The following is a 16,622-nucleotide window of genomic DNA, read 5'->3' as shown; positions in this document are numbered from 1 at the left end:
ATAGGACTCAGATGTCCTTTGGATTCTGACCTCAGAATGTTGTGACCCCCACTTTTTTGATAGGAACCTGAAAGAGAAGACCTAGATTCAGTGAGAACCTAGGCATTTTCAGTTTTGATGTCTTTCCTGAGCCAAACCCACCTACTGAATTTTCTTGAAGACAGATTGCTACCTTGTGTGTTTTAGGAGGTTTTATCTTGGAGAACCAGTCATATGGCTTTTGCCCTATTCATGGATTTTCAACCATTTAAACTTTGCTTTTCTGGCTTTTCTCCCAACAGCTGAAGGACAAACTCGCATGCAGGGGACTATTGTGTGCAACAAACGGAAACAGTCCCATCTAGAAGACGCCTGGTGTTAGGGAGAATGGAACCATAAAGTACTTTACATTGGAACATGTTATACTAATGGAAATTAAAGAAAATAAGAAGATAAGATTAGCTTTTATTTTATTCTTTTTATTTTATTTTATTATTTTTATTCTTTTTGCTGAAATGGTTTAAAACCATCATATCAAATAAAAATTTATTGAAGTGACCTCTTTAGATACTTTTCTGTTAAGTCCGTTTAGGACCTGACCACATGGTAGCTATCTAGAAGTGGACAAATGTGACAGGTGAATATTGGGACAGTCTCCTTCTAAAATAAAATTGAGATGGCAGTTTTAGATCTCTTTCAAGGTCTATGCTATGCTCATGATTTTGTCCGCTCTCCCGTTCCCCACCTCCATATTTTTAATCCTTCCTTTTGAGGTTGGGATTGGCAATCCCGTGTGATTTACCGCCCAGGGACCGGCTACGCCCTCCTGACCTCCATGTTCCTCATACTACTGGACTTTGGAGCGAAGGCCAATTTTTAAAGCATCATATCTTCATGTCTTCACTTCATGTCTTCTTGGGGGTTTCTTTTTAGCTCAACCGCAGGATGTCGTTTGCTTTAAAAGTGGAAAGTGAAAAAAAGAGAATTAACAACCTTCAAGTTCTAAGTCTTTTCGTTTCTAGCAGAAACAAGAAACAAAATTACTTGCAAAGGTAGGAGTGTGTGCATGAGTGTGTGTGCGCACACTCCATGCATGTAAGTGTGCGTGTGTGTTGGGAGCATGTGTGTGTATGTGCCTGTGTGTGGAGGGGGCTCCTGCAGGGGTGTGTGTGTGTATATGTGTGTGTGTGTGTGTGTGTGTGTGTGTAGTGTTAATCGTGTTAATCCTTTCAGACATTTCAAGGAGTCTCAGGGCTTCACAGAAAAAGTCTCTGCTGGCTTGATAACTCTGGCTAGGAAAAATGAAATTAGTCTCCCTCAAGATAAGTGATTTACCCATTTTCTAAATGCTCAGCTAGAGAATTCCAAGGCTCCTCTTCCTGTGATTGTTCTCACTCTCTCTTTGCTTCATTCGTTATTCACGGTTGAAGCCCGGCAGCGCCCCTGAGTCCTGCCTCCCGCCTTCACCTGCGCGTTGATGCAGACATGTCTGGTCCTCACAGGACGGCTCCAGCTGGGCCCCGGCCAAGTCTGGGACGGGCCTGGGGCGGGGTGGGGTGGGGGCGGAGCAGGGCTGTGTCATTGCCCTCTTGTCCGTGTTCCGTATTTCTGTGATGGTTATTTGTGGGCTCATCTCCTCTGCTGGACCGAGTGGGCGACAGGTGGGAAGGTCACGGTGTTCGCAGCCTGGGTCTGGCCCGGAAGGATGCTCGGGGGCACTTACCGAATGGGATGGAAAGTCTGTTGGCTTTAAGCTCCGTGTCACTGAAATTCCAACCCCGTCCCATGGTGCCTCTCAGGGTCTTCGGTCTTAGGTGTATTCTTCTGGTCTCCAACACCCCTTTTTCACAACCTAAGACTCCTCAAAGACCTTTATTTTATGCCACTGCTCTCCAGATTTCAATAGGCAGGGGCCACAGTTTTGTTCAGTCAAGGACTGCTGTAGAATTCTTCCCGGTCAAGGCTACGGATGTTGGTGTGAGTACCCATCGAGACACAGGCATTGACAGAGAGGGTCAGGTCTTGTCATTTTCTAGTGAGCGGTGAATTTCGGAGTCAAAACGTAGGTGGCAGGTCCAGCCCAGAGCTGGGCAAGACTCAGAGCATCTGACAGACCGAGGCGATCACAGGAGAACCGGGAGGGAGAGCAGAGAGAAGGCTGGCGCCCTTCGGCCAGGAGTGGTAGGCAGGGCTGCACATCCGACAGCACAGCTGGAATCCATGCCTGGAAATGACGGCACGGGAGAAAGAGGGCACGTGGCTCCTTTACTGACCGTATCCACGTTGCTTTTGCGAGTGGATGCTCGGGAATGACTCAGAGTGTGACCGTCGAGCTCACACGACACGGAGCTTTTACAGATGTCGGCCGGCAAATCAGTGAGTGAGAAACTGCTACTCCTTAGTGCTTATATGACCTAAAATGCTAAAACCTGGTAACGAGATATTTCTCTAAATAGCATTTGTCTAATAGTTCAAGAGAGGTCAAACAAAACAAAAATTCTATGTGTATTTTACTTAGTATCATACAAGTCCCCCTGGAATTAATGCTTGTCACTTAGATGGGCAACGCGTGTGGGGGGAAGAGGAGGCGCCCTCCAGCTAGACTTGGGCGCCACTTTCCATCTTTATAAGATTTAAAAGAGATGGATGAGAAACCTGACTTCTCCAACCTCTTCTGTGGGACGGGGCTGACACCTGAGTGGGGGAGTGTCATATGGACGAGAGAGAATGCGTCTGAGGTAGAGCGTCTGACAGTAGCAGGTCGGGGAGAAAGGGCAGATGGTGGGGTTTGGGGGCTCTCTTTACAGTTTTAAATAAAGAAAAGAGGGGCTCCTGGGTGGCTCAGTCAGTGAAGCGTCTGCCTTCGGCTCAGGTCATGATCTCAGGGTCCTGGGATCGAGCCCTGCGCCGGGCTCTCTGCTCGTCAGGCAGTGTGCTTCTCCCTCTGCCTCTCCCCCTGTTCGTGGTCTTCCCCTGCGCCCAAGTAAATAAAATCTTAAAAAAAAAAAAAAAGATTTAAAAAAAGAATTAAAGAAAAGAGAGAACATCTCAAGATAAAGGGGACAGATTCTAAGTTAGCCTTTTAAAATTAATAGTCCCCCTTTGACCTCCAGGAACATTACTCGGAGACCAACATTACAGAGTCAAGAGCCTGTTTCTCTCTACAAAATGAGAGAATCCTATGAACAGGTGACAAAGTGCACTTCCCTTGCCTTTTAAATAAAAGTATAAAAGACAAGTTACTGGATCTTTTTGTGCTACTTTTTACTGTCAAGCAGTAATTAAACCTAAAAGTCACATCCAGAGCTGGCTACATGAAGATCTAGGGCAAGGGCAGAGCCACAGGATCCCTCCCTGCCACTGGAGTCAGGGGTGACATAGGACCTACCTGGACCTGTATCCCCTCTGGAAATGCAGAAGCGGGCATAAGGCGAGGTTCTCATGAGAATCACGTCAGAGATGGGGCTGTGGAGGTAATGCTCAGTCCATCCCTGGCCGCTCACGGTGGGCTGTCACAGGAGGGCTTGTCTGGGACCCTGCCTTACTTTAGGTCAATGTCGTATTTCCTCAGTTGACCCAAGGTGCAAAAATTGCCCAGTAGCCGTTGTCAGTGCTGACCTCCCTGAAGTTCAGTGTTCACATTTGCTGTTATGAACAGGGGTGCTAGCCACGATGAACGGTAGTGATTCTGCCATCGTGTTGAGCATCTGTTTGCCACCATCGTGTTAAATGTTGGTATAAGCCCACATTTATCTTCACAAGAACTTCCAAAGACAGGTGGTGTTACTGCTGGAGCAGCCAAGTCCTTTGCCAAGACTGCACAGCTAGTGAGTGACACACCGGGGACTGAACCCTGCCCAATTCGAGCTCCAAAGCAGTGCTCTTGCTCGGGCCCCAGAGCCCAGGCAGTCCAGAGCAGGATTCACTGAGTGTCAGCCTCCCCGAGGTTTGGACCTGGACAGAACGCCGACCCGAGGCTGGGATCCATGGCCCTGAGGGGGTCTGCCGCTGCCGAGGATACAGGGTGTCCTCTAGAGCAGTAGGCCAGCTCAGACCTCTTCGCCACGGGCCTCACCCCGCCGTGGGTTGGGTTCTACTGCAGGTTAAATCTTGTCTGTCCCTTGCCTGTTCTGTCAGTTTCTGCAGCCTGATCACTGATGGTTTCCTGATCCTGAGATAAAGGGACTCTCTGCATGTCCTGTGTAAACAGATCCCCGGTGACTTCCTGAGGACGTCAGCAGGCACCAAGATCCAGCAGCTAGTTCCAATTCAGACATAAGTTTAAAAGCCCAAGAGGTGAAAACGTGAAGAAGCTGGTCTTTTTCAGCCCCTTCCCCCAACTCCACAAAGTGCAACGATGTTGGACAGGAATGGGAAAACTTTGAAGATAAAGCAGTTCTGTTGTTAATACTGTTTTAATGACATGCCTGGGTAGAATTTAGAGCTACAGGAACGAACATTATTTTAAAATTCAGACTCGCAAAGGGGTTCCTCATGCTGGATTCGCAATCGAACAAGGTTTGCGCTGGTGGAATGGACAGGAGCCCCCCCCCCCCCGTCGCAAGCCGTGGAATCCTGGGAGAGGTCCCGAGGCAAGCAGTGGTTTGTGTTGGTTAGACCAGGCTTTGGGTTTCATTTTTCATGATCACATCCCAGTTTTTTGCCGGCTGAACTTGAATTTGTAAAGTCATGTGATCGACACTGGCCTTTTCCATACGCAAGAAGGTTAAGAACTGTGGACAGCTCACGCTGCGGCCCGGGAACCTTCCGTCTGTTCCTGAGAGTAGCCACCCGGGGTGCAGAAGCAGGAAAATCCAGTGCAGGCTGCGGGAGGATTTGTAGAGCACGGGTATTAGGTCCCAGGGCCAACTTCAGCAAGTCTTGCAAATAGAGGTTCTCTGAAGCAGACCAGACTTTCCCGTTCTTAATCGCTTGTATTTGAAGGCAAACATTGAGGGGGGGGGGGGCGCTGTGCTTTCAGTATGGGGTTTTTTTTTTTGGTAAAATATTAAAATTCAATTTTTTTTCTTACACACATTTGGTAGCATAATTAAAATAAAGTCTGATCTATGCACTTTCATGAAAGGCATCTACAGAGCTAATGGAGGCCACAGTGATGTTGTTTTGCATTGTGAATATTTAGAACTCGGGACAGGCCTGGCTTGCCTGCCTTGGAATGCCGTCCGAGGTATAATATCGGCTGGACAGTGCGAGGTGGGGTGAAGCCAGCTGACTTAGTCCATTTCGGTACCGTGCTCGCCCGCACAGCCAGTGCGCACCGTCTCTCACACCTGCTGTCTACTCAGAAAACCGCCAAGTCATAGAAATGCACAGGTCCATTTGCCAGATTCTTTTGTGACTGGAAAAACACACACTATTAATCAGACACTAATTTCTAATTCATTTTCCAGTGCTATTTTGCATAACAGTGTTCAGACAACACACATAGGAATTTTGCAGGAAATGTTATACTCAACTTCAGTGATTTTTATTGGTAATAATAATGAACACTAACAACAACAGTGGCCCGATTGTAGCTTGCCTTTATAAAGCATTTACCATATGCAAAAATGCATCCCAAGTGCTCTACGTGCATTAACTAATTGAATAGTACAACAACCCGCGAGAGTACATCACTGTTATTGTCCCTGTTTTACAAATGGGGAAACTGAGGCACACATAATTTGCCCCAGGTCACACAGCTAGTAAGTAGCAGGGCTGGGATCTGACCGCAGGCGACCCCACCGTCCAGAGTCCACACTGTCCATGACCAGAGTATATCCCCCCTCCCACAAGTACTCTCCAACACTAACTTGCTCTACGATGGCTTCTCCCAGTCCATAGATCTTTCCCTGCCTTCTTCCTGAGGCCGGAGACCTTCCCAGTTAGGTCTATCAGGCCCGGGGCCCCATGTGACACCTGCTACACAGGCTTGTCCTCCTTTCTTTTATTCACACGTTAAAAGATTTTGTTCAGCTGTTTCCCGCTTCCCTGGAGGAGGATGCCTTTGTGTCTCCCCTCATCTCCCCTCCATTTGGCTTGGCTTGATCACGTGGGACTTTCTTGCTTCCCCATCCAGGTCACAGGACGGATGGAGGAGTCACACAGAGTTGCTGTGTAGTCACAAGAAGTTACGTAGAACTTGAGGATGGTCTCTTTCCCGTGAGCAGCGAGTATTCCATTTGGAATATTTCTTTGCTGAGATCTCGAGGGATGAAAGTGACCAACCTTCACAAACCAAGTACCAGCAAAGCCAATGGGCAGACTATATCTCCCTTGCACTCTCAAAAAGTTATTTAATTTTTTGTGTTAACATCCAACAAATCTGCTTTTTGGAGACAGTTCTATATATTTTGACACAGAATAGAGCTCTGTCATTACCGCCACGGCCGGGATTCAGAACATATCCATCTTTCCCCAAAACTTGCTAGTGCCAGACCCCAACCCAAGCCTTGGCAGCCCCTGATCTGTGCTCCCTCACTGTAGTTTTGTCTTTTGGAGAATGTCCCATGGTGCAGTGATACAGTGTCACCTTCAGAGACTGCTTCCGTCATGCAGCGTAGCGAGTGGTCCACCCAGACCCCGGTATCAGTAGTTCCTTCCTGTTTATTACTCCGTTCACGGTTCCCGGTTTTCACCAAGTATGAATAGAGACGTTCTCAACTTTGGTGTGCAGGTGTTCATTTCTCTAGTAAGTGCTTGGGGATTGCTGGGTCCCCAGCTAGGGGTGGGTTTAACTTTAAAAGGAACTGCCAACCTGCTCTCCCGCGTGAGCTACCATCTTACGTGTCCACCAGGGACATAAGAGAGGTTCTGTACCCCATATTCTGGCTGCATCTGGTTTAGTTGGCCTTTTGTATTTTAGCCATTCTAGGAGCTGTGTAGTGACACCTCATTGTGGTTTGAATTTGCATTCTTCCAATGGCCCGGAACACTGAACATCATTTTCGTGTGCCTGTTTGCCACTTGGTGAAGGGTCTATTCAACTCTTTTGCCTATTTTTAAATTGGGGTGTTTGTTTTCTTTCTACTAGATTTTTAAAGTTATTTCTATGTCTCCATTCATCTACACAGACAGAAAAAACAAAGACATTCTCACCAGTGTTCCCAACTGAAACATACGACTCCTTTAGGAGCGAAGAGATCAGAGTTTGTAGTTCTTGGAGGGTGAGGAGTGTGTGTGAAGTTCATTTGCAAACTCGTACCTCAAGTTTGGTTTCTTTAGACAGATAGGTGTGTACATATTTTTAAAGACTTGTACAGTGTTTTCTTTGTAAGATCTTAGCAGTCCAAAGCGCACATGAATGTTTGATGAGTTCTACGGTTGTGAGGAACTCTTGGGAGTGCCATAGACATACTTGAACAGTATTTCTGTGTATGAAACAAGGATCTGTTACCCAGAATGTTGACAGAACCTGAATTTAGGGGCATGGCAGATTTATATCCAATAAGCAGAAACTACAAAGTGGTAGACTTCAATTTCAAAAGCCATGATTTTCTGAGTACTCACTATGCTTCCCTGTTTCCATGTTTTTGTTCCAAGTATTTCCATCACCTAAATACTGTTCTTCTTGATTTCCATGTAGGTGATTTTGTCCATCAGGGCCAACCCCTACTGGCTCCTGTTTTCCCAGATAGATTCAATATCCCCTTCTCTATGTTCACTTGCTATTTTATATATTTCTCAATTATATAATTATTACATAATTATATTATATTATATATTAATTACATATTATATAATTATAATTATATGATTATCAAATTGTCTTAGACATTAGTGGACATGTGTCTTCTCTACTACACAAAGAGCTTTTGAAGGATAATAACTATGTTAATCCAATCATCTTCATATCCCCAGCAACTAATTTGATGCCTGCTTCATAAGAGATGCCCATTTACCCAGATATCCATTCATTTACCAAGTATCTATTGAGTTCCTAAGAGGTGCTACATAGTGGGAAGACAGAGCAGTGGACCAGCAGAAAAAATGTCTGCTGTTATGGAGCTTACATTTTACTGATGTTTTCAGAGAGCTGGCTTCTGATTTCATTTATTTTCTTCATTGTTTGTCCATATTGTATCCCTTTGATTTCATCTCATTATTTCCCTTCTTTCTGCTTGATTTTGTTTTAATTTGCTCATCTTTTTCTAGTTACTTAATGTGAAAGCTGAGAATCATTGATTTGAGAATGCTCTTCTTTCCTAATAAGGAGATTTTAAAACTATGAATTTTCCTCAAAGACCTGCTTTGCTGCAACCTACACATTTTGGTGTGTTACATTTTCACTATCATTCAATTAAAAGTATTTTCTAATTTCTCCTGTGATGTTGTCTTTGACTTAATGATTATTTAGAAGTGTGTCGTTTGGGGTGCCTGGGTGGCTTAGTCAGTTGGGAATCTGACTCTTGACTTCGGCTCAGGTCATGATCCCAGGGTTGTGGGATATATTCCTGTATCGGGCTCTATACTCAGCAGGTGTCTACACTGAGCAGGAGTCTCCCTTTGCTCCTCTCCAACTCATGCTCATTCTCTCTCTTTCTCTCAAATAAGTAAGTGAATGAATAAATCTTTTTTTTTTTTAAGTGTGTAGTTTATAAGTAGTAGCAGTTTTCATGGTTCTCTTACTGTTTTCAATTTCTAATTTAATGCCACAGTACTCAGGAAACATACTCTTTTAGTCTTTAACTTCATTCAGGTCTGTTTTTTGGGCCCAGAACACAATGTGTCCCAGTAAATATACCATGTGCACTGCCATTGTTGAGTGTAGCTTTCCATACTATCCAGGAAGTCAGACTGGTTTATAATGCTGTTCAAACTTTCTATTTCTTTACTGATTTCTTAAAGTAATTGTTCTATCAGCTGCAGAGAGAGGAGTGATAAAATCTTCAGGAATAATTGTGGGATTGCCTATTTCCCACTTTAATTCTGTCTGGTTTTGTTACATGTGTTTTAAAACTTATTATGGTTGTCTTATCTTTTTGATAAATTGATCCTTTTTTGATTATTAAATGACCCTCTTTATCTCTGGTAGTACCATTTTTTGGTATCTGTTTTATCTGATTATCAATATTGGCACTCTAGCCTTCTTATGCTTACTATTTGCATGCTGTGTCCTTTTCTCTATTCATTTCTTTCAACCTGTGTCTTTGTATTTAAAGTGTGTATCTTGGGCGCCTGGGTGGCTCAGTAGGTTAAGCCTCTGCCTTCGGCTCAGGTCATGATCTCAGGGTCCTGGAATCAACTCCTGCATCAGGCCTTCTGCTCAGCAGGGAGCCTGCTTCCTCCTCTCTCTCTCTCTCTCTCTGCCTACTTGTGATCTCTCTCTGTCAAATAAATAAATAAAATCCTTTAAAAAAAAAAAGTGTGTATCTTGTACATAGCATATAGTTAGGTTTTACCTTTTCTCCCCCTGACATTCTTGGACTTTGAATTGTTAATGTGTTGGTTTTCTTTTTTTCTTTCTTTCTTTTTTTAATTAATTCTTTTTAAAAAGCTTTTATTTGTTTATTTGACAGAGATATAGAGAGCACAAGTAGGCAGAGTAGCAGGCAGAGAGAGAGAGGGAGAAGCAGGCTCCCCGCTGAGCAGGGAGCCCAATGTGAGGCTTGATCCGAGGACCCTGGGATCATGACCCAAGCCAAAGGTAGCCACTTAATCAACCGAGCCACCCAGGTGCCCCATTTATTTATTTTAGAGAGAGATGAGCATGTGGGTGGGGGAGGGCAGAGGGAGAGGGAGAGAGAGAATCTCAAGCAGACTCCCTGCTGAGCATGGAGCCTGAGACAGGGATCAATCCCAGGACCCTGAGATCATGACCTGAGCCCAAATCAAGAGTTAAACTCAACCAGCTGAGCCACCCAGACACCCCTTAATTGGTGTGTTTAATGCAATTATTACTTTAATGTACCATTTAATGTAATTATTGCTGTAATAAGTTTACATTTCTCTTTCTCCTTTTTTCTTCCATTTGTTTACTTTCTGTTCCTCTCTCCCTTTTCCCTCCTTCTTTCGGATTATTTGAATATAGAATTTCAATTTAATATTTCTGTTGGGTTTTTTTTTTTTTTAGCTATCCTTATTTACTATTCTCTAGTAGTTCTCTAGAGATTACAATATACCTCTTTAACTTTTCACAGTTGATAATGTATACTATTATAATATTATTACTGTTAAAATCTTACATAAAATGTTAAAATCTTATAGACCCAGACTTTCCCCATCCTTTATGTTATGGTAGTTATATATATTACACGTACACCTCTCATGAATCCTAGCAGACAATGTTATAACTTTCATCTTCAGCATTTTAGTGATTTATAAGAACATTAACAAGTAATGCAAAAAGGAAAAAAGTCTTGAACTCACTCAGATATTTATCATTTCCTGGGCTCTTCATTCTTTCTTGACTGTCTGAGTTTCTCTCCTATATAATCTTCCTTTACCCTGAAGAACTTCCTTTGGTACTTCTTGTAATGTTGATCTGCTGGCAATGAATTCTTTCAGTTCCCTTTATTTTTAAATTTTTTTCTTTGCCTTCACTGTTGGAGGATATTTTTGCTGGTTATAGAATTTTGGATTGAATTTTCTTCATTCAGTACTCTATTTTTTTTTTTAAAGATTTTATTTATTTCAGACAGAGAGAGAGAGAATGTGTATAAACAGAGGGGAGGGGCAGAGGCAGAGAAGTTGACACCCTGCTGAGCAGGGAGACCAATGTGGGACTCAATCCCAGGACCCAAGCCGAAGGCAGACGTTTAACCAACTGAGCCACCCAAGCGTCCCCATTCAGTACTTTAGAGATGTTCTACTGTCTTCTAGTCTGCATGGTCCTTCCCCAGCATATACTATGCCCATTTTCTCTTGCTGCTTTCAGTAAGTGTGTTGCATCTGGTTTTCAGCAGTTTGATTGTGCAATACCTGGAGGTGGGGTTCTTGTGTTTATTTTGCTTTGTGTTTGTTTAGCATTTTGTTGTTTTACATTTCTATCTTGCATCAAATTTAGGATATTTGGAGCCTTTTATATTTTAGATATTTTTTCCTGCCTCATTCTCTTTATATTCTAATGTAATATATGTTGGACTATTTGAGACCATCTAACAAATCCCCAAGAGACTCAATTAATTTTTTTTCTCAGTTCTTTTCTCTGTGTTCTTCACCCTGGAGATGTCCCCTCCTCAGTTTCAGGTTTACTTGTCTTTCCTCCATCATGTCCATGCAGCTGCATCCAGTCAGTGAATTCTCTACTCCAAAACTTGTGTTTTTCAGTTCTAGAATTTTTATTTCGTTCATTTTTTTATTGTTTCTGTTTCAGTGCCAATGCTTCCCACTTCTTTGCTGAAGTTTTCATTCATTGGAAATATCTCATTTTCCTTATCTGTTAGTTCCAATATTTTGTTCGTTTTGGAGTCGGACTCAATCTATTTTCTTTCCTCTTGAGACTGTGTTTCATTTCTTGATTCTTAGAATGTTGAACAATTTTGGATCATATCCTGGACATTACAAATCTTAAGTTGTAGGGATTTTGTCTTCTATTGTTTTCCTCTGAGAAGTGTTCTTCCCTTTGTCTTGGTGGCTGTGTTCCTTGGCTAGACTTGAACTTCACACTGCTTCTTGGGCTGTGCCTCTCATCTGAGTTCTGCTCTTCTGCTGTTAGGGACGGTACTTAAGTCTATTCCATGTGGGTATAATTCCTGGGTCAGCCCAAGCTCAGATAGAAAGAATTTGGGAATCCCCCTCTGGTGTCTTCCCTTCTGGAATTTCCCCTCTCCTCAGTGTTCACAGTTTTTGGACTTCACTTCTTGGTTTTCTTCAGACAAAATGGCTGCAGGGTTTCCCACATATACCCTCACCCCTGCCATGTACTGCTTAGATCTGGCTAGAAGCCACACAAAAGGGATTTACTTGTTTATTTTTCAAAGTGAGTGTGTGAAGCCCCCCCCTAACAGAGTCTACATACCTATGTCTCCTCTCTAGTACTTTCAGGTAGTTTTTTGGGTTTTGTTTGGTTTGGTTGTAGTTGTTTAATTTCCAGGCTTAAAATTGCCCTCTGTGAGCAGGTGGGCAGGTGGTGCTGTCCATAAAGGGTCTGTCATGCCTAAAGGTAGAAGCAACTCCATGATGCTTATGTTTTAGTCAGAGGACAGGAGATAAGCTAATGAGAGCACAGTAATGTTGTAGAAGAAATAAATTAGGTTGAGGTGATCCAAGGACTGACCTTAGGTTAGGAAGGTCACTGAGAGCTCCAGTTGAGCTGACACCTAAAGAACAGAAGAATTTGGTCCTTCAAAGAGCCCATGGAGAAGTGTTTCAAGTAGGGGCACCTGGGTGGCTCAGTCTATTGAGTGTCCAACTCTTGATCTGGGCTCAGGTCATGATCTCAGGGTCATGAGATCGAGCCCTGCATCAGGCTCTGTGCTAGGCATAGAGCCTGCTTAAGATTCTCTCTCTCCCACTCCCTCCGCCCCTCCCCTGCCTCTCTCTCTCTCAAAAATAAATAAATAAATAAAAATTTAAAAGAAAAGGAAAAGGAAAGATGGGCGGGGGGAGAGAAAAAGAAATGTTTCAAGTAAAGGCAACAGCAGATACCAAAGCTGTTAGGGCAGTTGCGAGAGATCAGTGTGACCAAAGCTCAGAGGATGAAAGGAGGAATGGCATGAAACGAATTCCGGAGACAAAGAGACTGTGTGGAACCGCTGAGGCCTTGATAAGGAACTGGCAATTAATGGTTCAATGTGATAGACTAGGATGGCTATCGCTGTAAGGGGATGCTTACCAAACAGATCTGACCTCTCATGTTGCTTTGTCCGAATAGCCAGACCCTAGCAGGCATGACTGATAAATAGTGTAGTCTTGTGTTTTTTCATTTTTAACGACGTAAAACAATTTTATTTATATGGTCTTAGATTCTGCATTACGGCTAACTTTTGTAATGTTACCATCTATTGTGTTTTGACTGAATAACAAGATTACCCCTAATTATCTGAAGAGGCTATTAAAGTACTTCTTCCTTTTCCTACTACATGTCAGCATGAGGCCAAATTTTCTTTATATATTCCAACCAAATTAACATATCACAGCAGATTGAATGCAGAAACACATCCAGTTATTTTCTAATAAGCCAGACATTAAAGAAAATTTTTAGATATTCAAAATGTCAATCTTTTTAAAAACTATTTTTGTTTTTAAAAGCTCAACAATTTTCCATACAAATGTGCTATTGAACATGTCGTGCTTTTGCCATTTTAAATAGGTCATAATTAAATATTTATAAAATGCCTGTTTTAATTTTCAATACAGTAGATATTGATGGACAGAATTCACACAAACAGTCGCTGTTTGTGGTCCTCAGTAATTGTTACTAATACACATGAATCCCGAAACCAAAGCAGTTGGTAACTGCTATGTTAAAGCTATGTTACCTGAGAAAGATAATACATTAGTTACATCGTGAAATCATGCAGAAAGATTTTTTTTTTCAAATTTTTATTTAAATTCTAGTTAGTTAACATACAGTGCGTAATATTGGTTTCAGGAGACAGTGTAGTCGTGGGATTGTCAGACCACCCCATCTGCTAGCAACGACAGCTCGAAAGCTAGAAGGCCGTGTGGTAGATTTCTGCAGTGTGTGTGAAATTGAAGTGGGTGACCCTAGCCGCCCCCTGCCCTCACCCCTGAGGTCTCTGATGTCATAGGAAAGAAAATAACATTGCTTTGTATCTAGAATAATATAGTGACCAATAAAACCACAACTAAGGGCGCCTGGGTGGCCCAGTCAGTTAAGCGTCTGCCTTCGGCTCAGGTCATGATCCCAGGGTCCTGGGACCGAGTCCCGCATCAGGCTCCCTGCTCAATGGGAGTCTGCTTCTCTGCCCGACCCTCCCCACTACTTGTGCTCTGTCTCTCTCCCTCTCTGTCTGAAACAAATAAATAAAATCTTAAAAAAAAAAAAAAACCCCACAGCTAAAAAGAAATGAAAAGCACAAGCAGAATGAAAGAGACCGTAGCAGAATGAGCGGTCGTGGTTCTGGGTAGTCGCGCTGTCCCATGGTTTCTGCGTTAAGAGCAGCTGCCTTCTGTCGGTAAATACGGTTATGCTTTAGCCGTGTGTGTGCACACGGGGGCCGGTCTGATTTCTCTGGGGAGCACTAAAGAGTCCCTGCTTCCTCTCCTTTGGTTTAGATGACAGCGCCTCGGCTGCCAGCAGCATGGAGGTGACAGACCGCATTGCCTCCCTGGAGCAGCGCGTCCAGATGCAAGAAGACGACATCCAGCTGCTCAAATCGGCGCTGGCGGACGTGGTTCGGCGGCTCAACATCACGGAGGAGCAGCAGGCTGTGCTGAGCAGGAAAGGACCTACCAGAGGTGGGCATTTCTGGGGCGCAGAGCAGCCGACACGTGGGCTGGAGCAGGGGCTTGTCCCTAGCGGACACACGCGGTTTTCAGCAGTGACCAGTGAGGGAGACGGGAGACCAGAATATCAACGAGCTGGTCTCAGGGTTGCCGGAACCCTCCCACGAGGTGGGACAGGGTTCCTTTGGCTGGAAGTCAGTGAGCTGCTCAGCCCAGGGCTGTACACCTGTAGGTGATCAGGAAAGGCTTGGAACCACCCACAGTGGACGGCTGGGGGCAACTGTTGACAAGTTTAGGTCAGCAGTACATTGCGAGGCAGAACCTAGAACCAAAAACCCCACAATCCTTTGGGCTTCCCAGAGGCTGTTCCCCCTAGAAACTTCTCAGTGCCTCTCCTCTCTTTCTCTGTACTCAGCTTGTCTGCTACCGTTCAGTTCAGCCCAGCCAATAGCTAATTATCCTACGCCACAGCAGAGCTCGGAGCCGAGGACTGGGGGCCCAGAGGGCAGGCCCTTCCCTGAGGAGATTAGAACCCGCAAGGACTTTAGAACATCCCTCACTGCGCCCGCTTGGAACTAGTACACTCCTCCCGGGCACAGCCTCCTGTTCCTTTCAAACCTCCTGCTCTGCTGTCCAGGAGAACAGAGCCTGCTACAGAATCCAGTACCTAGTGGGTTTCCGGCAAATTCAAATCATCATTTCATTTCCCCGTGGCGTGTGTGTGTGTGAAACATAAAAAAAGCAATATTTGTGTTTGAAGTAACTTTGTAGTGACCCTCTTCTTAAAATTTGGAAGTACAACGTCTCATAAAAGCTTCTGTCTTGCTAGTCGCAGTCAGTCCCTGATGTCTGCTTGCAACCCATATCCACTGCTCATCGTCGGCTCCTCGTGGCTCACTTTAGAAAACAGAATGCATCGTGGCTTAAAACCCTTTGATTAAAACATTTGAGATCACACTGGCATGTAAATGTCCCTTTAAAATTAGCTTTTTTTTTCTTTTTTTTTTTTTTTTTGGTTGTTTGGATTTAACAAATTATTTCACAGTTACCATGTTTTTCTTGGAGTCAGGAGAGAGTACTGTCTGATGGTGCATATGTTACTTTTTTCTCAAGTACTTGGCTACGTTTCACATCTCCATGGAAAGAAATCTATTTCTTTGTCCTTCTGGGTAATTATCACCAGCTCCATGAAGAGATATGTGCTGGGCAATGTCTCCAGATTTCCGTAATTTTATTTTTATCTGAGTATGGTGGACGTACAATGTGGCATTAGTTTCAGGTTTACAACATAGTGATTTAGTATCTCTGTATGCTGTGTTCACTACAAGTGTAGCCATCTGTTACCATGTAACACTACCTCTTGAATAACCCTTTTATTTATTTATTTAAAAGATTTTACTTATTTGAGAGACAGAGCGCAAGCTGGGGGCGGGGAGGCAAAAAGAGACGGAGAAACCGGCTCCCCACTGAGCAGGGAGCTTGAACAGGGGTTTGATTAGGACCCCGAGATCAGGACCTGGGCTGAAGTCAGATGCTTAACTAAATGAGCCACCCAGGGGCCCCTTAAATAATCCTTTTAAATCCTGTTTTTTTCTTCCTGCTAAGTTAGAGCAATCAGGGTATTCTAAACAGAAAGCAGGTTACTTTAGGAATTCCTGACCTGCTCAGCTTTCCAAAAATAAAACCCTAAAGAGTATATTCAAAATTGTTGCTTCCCATAAAGTGTCACACTTCCAAAAGTTCTGTTTTTTTTTTGTTGTTGTTTTTTTTTTAATTCGGGAAAAAATGATGCAAGACACCTACTGAGGAGTTTTCTTCTTTTGATTAAGAGTAAAGTTTGGTTTTTATAAAAGTTCATCTAAGAGAGTAATTTGTTTTCATAGTGAGCTCTATTTCTGTATAAGATTCTCTTCATGAGTAAAAGTAAATTAAGGCATACTAGCCAGGGAGTTACCCCCAAGAGATAGAACAGAGATAAGAAAGCTGGTGAGTGGAGTGCAGTGGGCCAGTTTCGCCCAAGCAGGTGATTGCAGGACAGGGAAGCGGGGGCCTGTCTGAAGCTCTGGGTCCCGGCTTCCCTTCTGGGGGAAGCCTTGGGGGTGCCTGTGCACCTCTAGCTGGAGAGCTGTCCTCAGCAGCCACGGCTCATTTGGGGGATCACACAAGACGGATCAGAAGCAAACCTCCTTTGCTTGTAAAAGGCCCCATTATTTTTAGTCTCACACTCTCCATTATTTTGGCCTGCCGTCCTCATACAGACTTGAAGAAGACGGGACACACGACATGCGAAC

General features: G+C 43.8%; 1 protein-coding gene across 7 annotated transcripts in view; it reads left to right on the top strand.

Annotated features, from left to right (window-relative positions):
• EML1 (EMAP like 1) overlaps positions 1-16,622 on the top strand; it is a 170,277-nt gene that overhangs the window by 82,560 nt on the left and 71,095 nt on the right. For all 7 annotated transcript variants that reach the window (XM_082737637.1, XM_082737638.1, XM_082737640.1 and 4 more), the window contains one exon: positions 14,161-14,343. In XM_082737637.1, coding sequence (XP_082593763.1) covers positions 14,161-14,343 — 183 coding nt within the window. Of the gene's footprint in view, positions 1-14,160; positions 14,344-16,622 lie in introns of those variants that run through there.

The sequence above is a fragment of the Mustela nivalis genome, assembly GCF_964662115.1.
Source record: "Mustela nivalis genome assembly, chromosome: 6".
NCBI classification, from domain to species: Eukaryota; Metazoa; Chordata; class Mammalia; order Carnivora; family Mustelidae; genus Mustela; species Mustela nivalis.
Note: the sequence above shows the minus strand (reverse complement) of the source record. Positions and strands in the feature narration are given on the sequence as shown.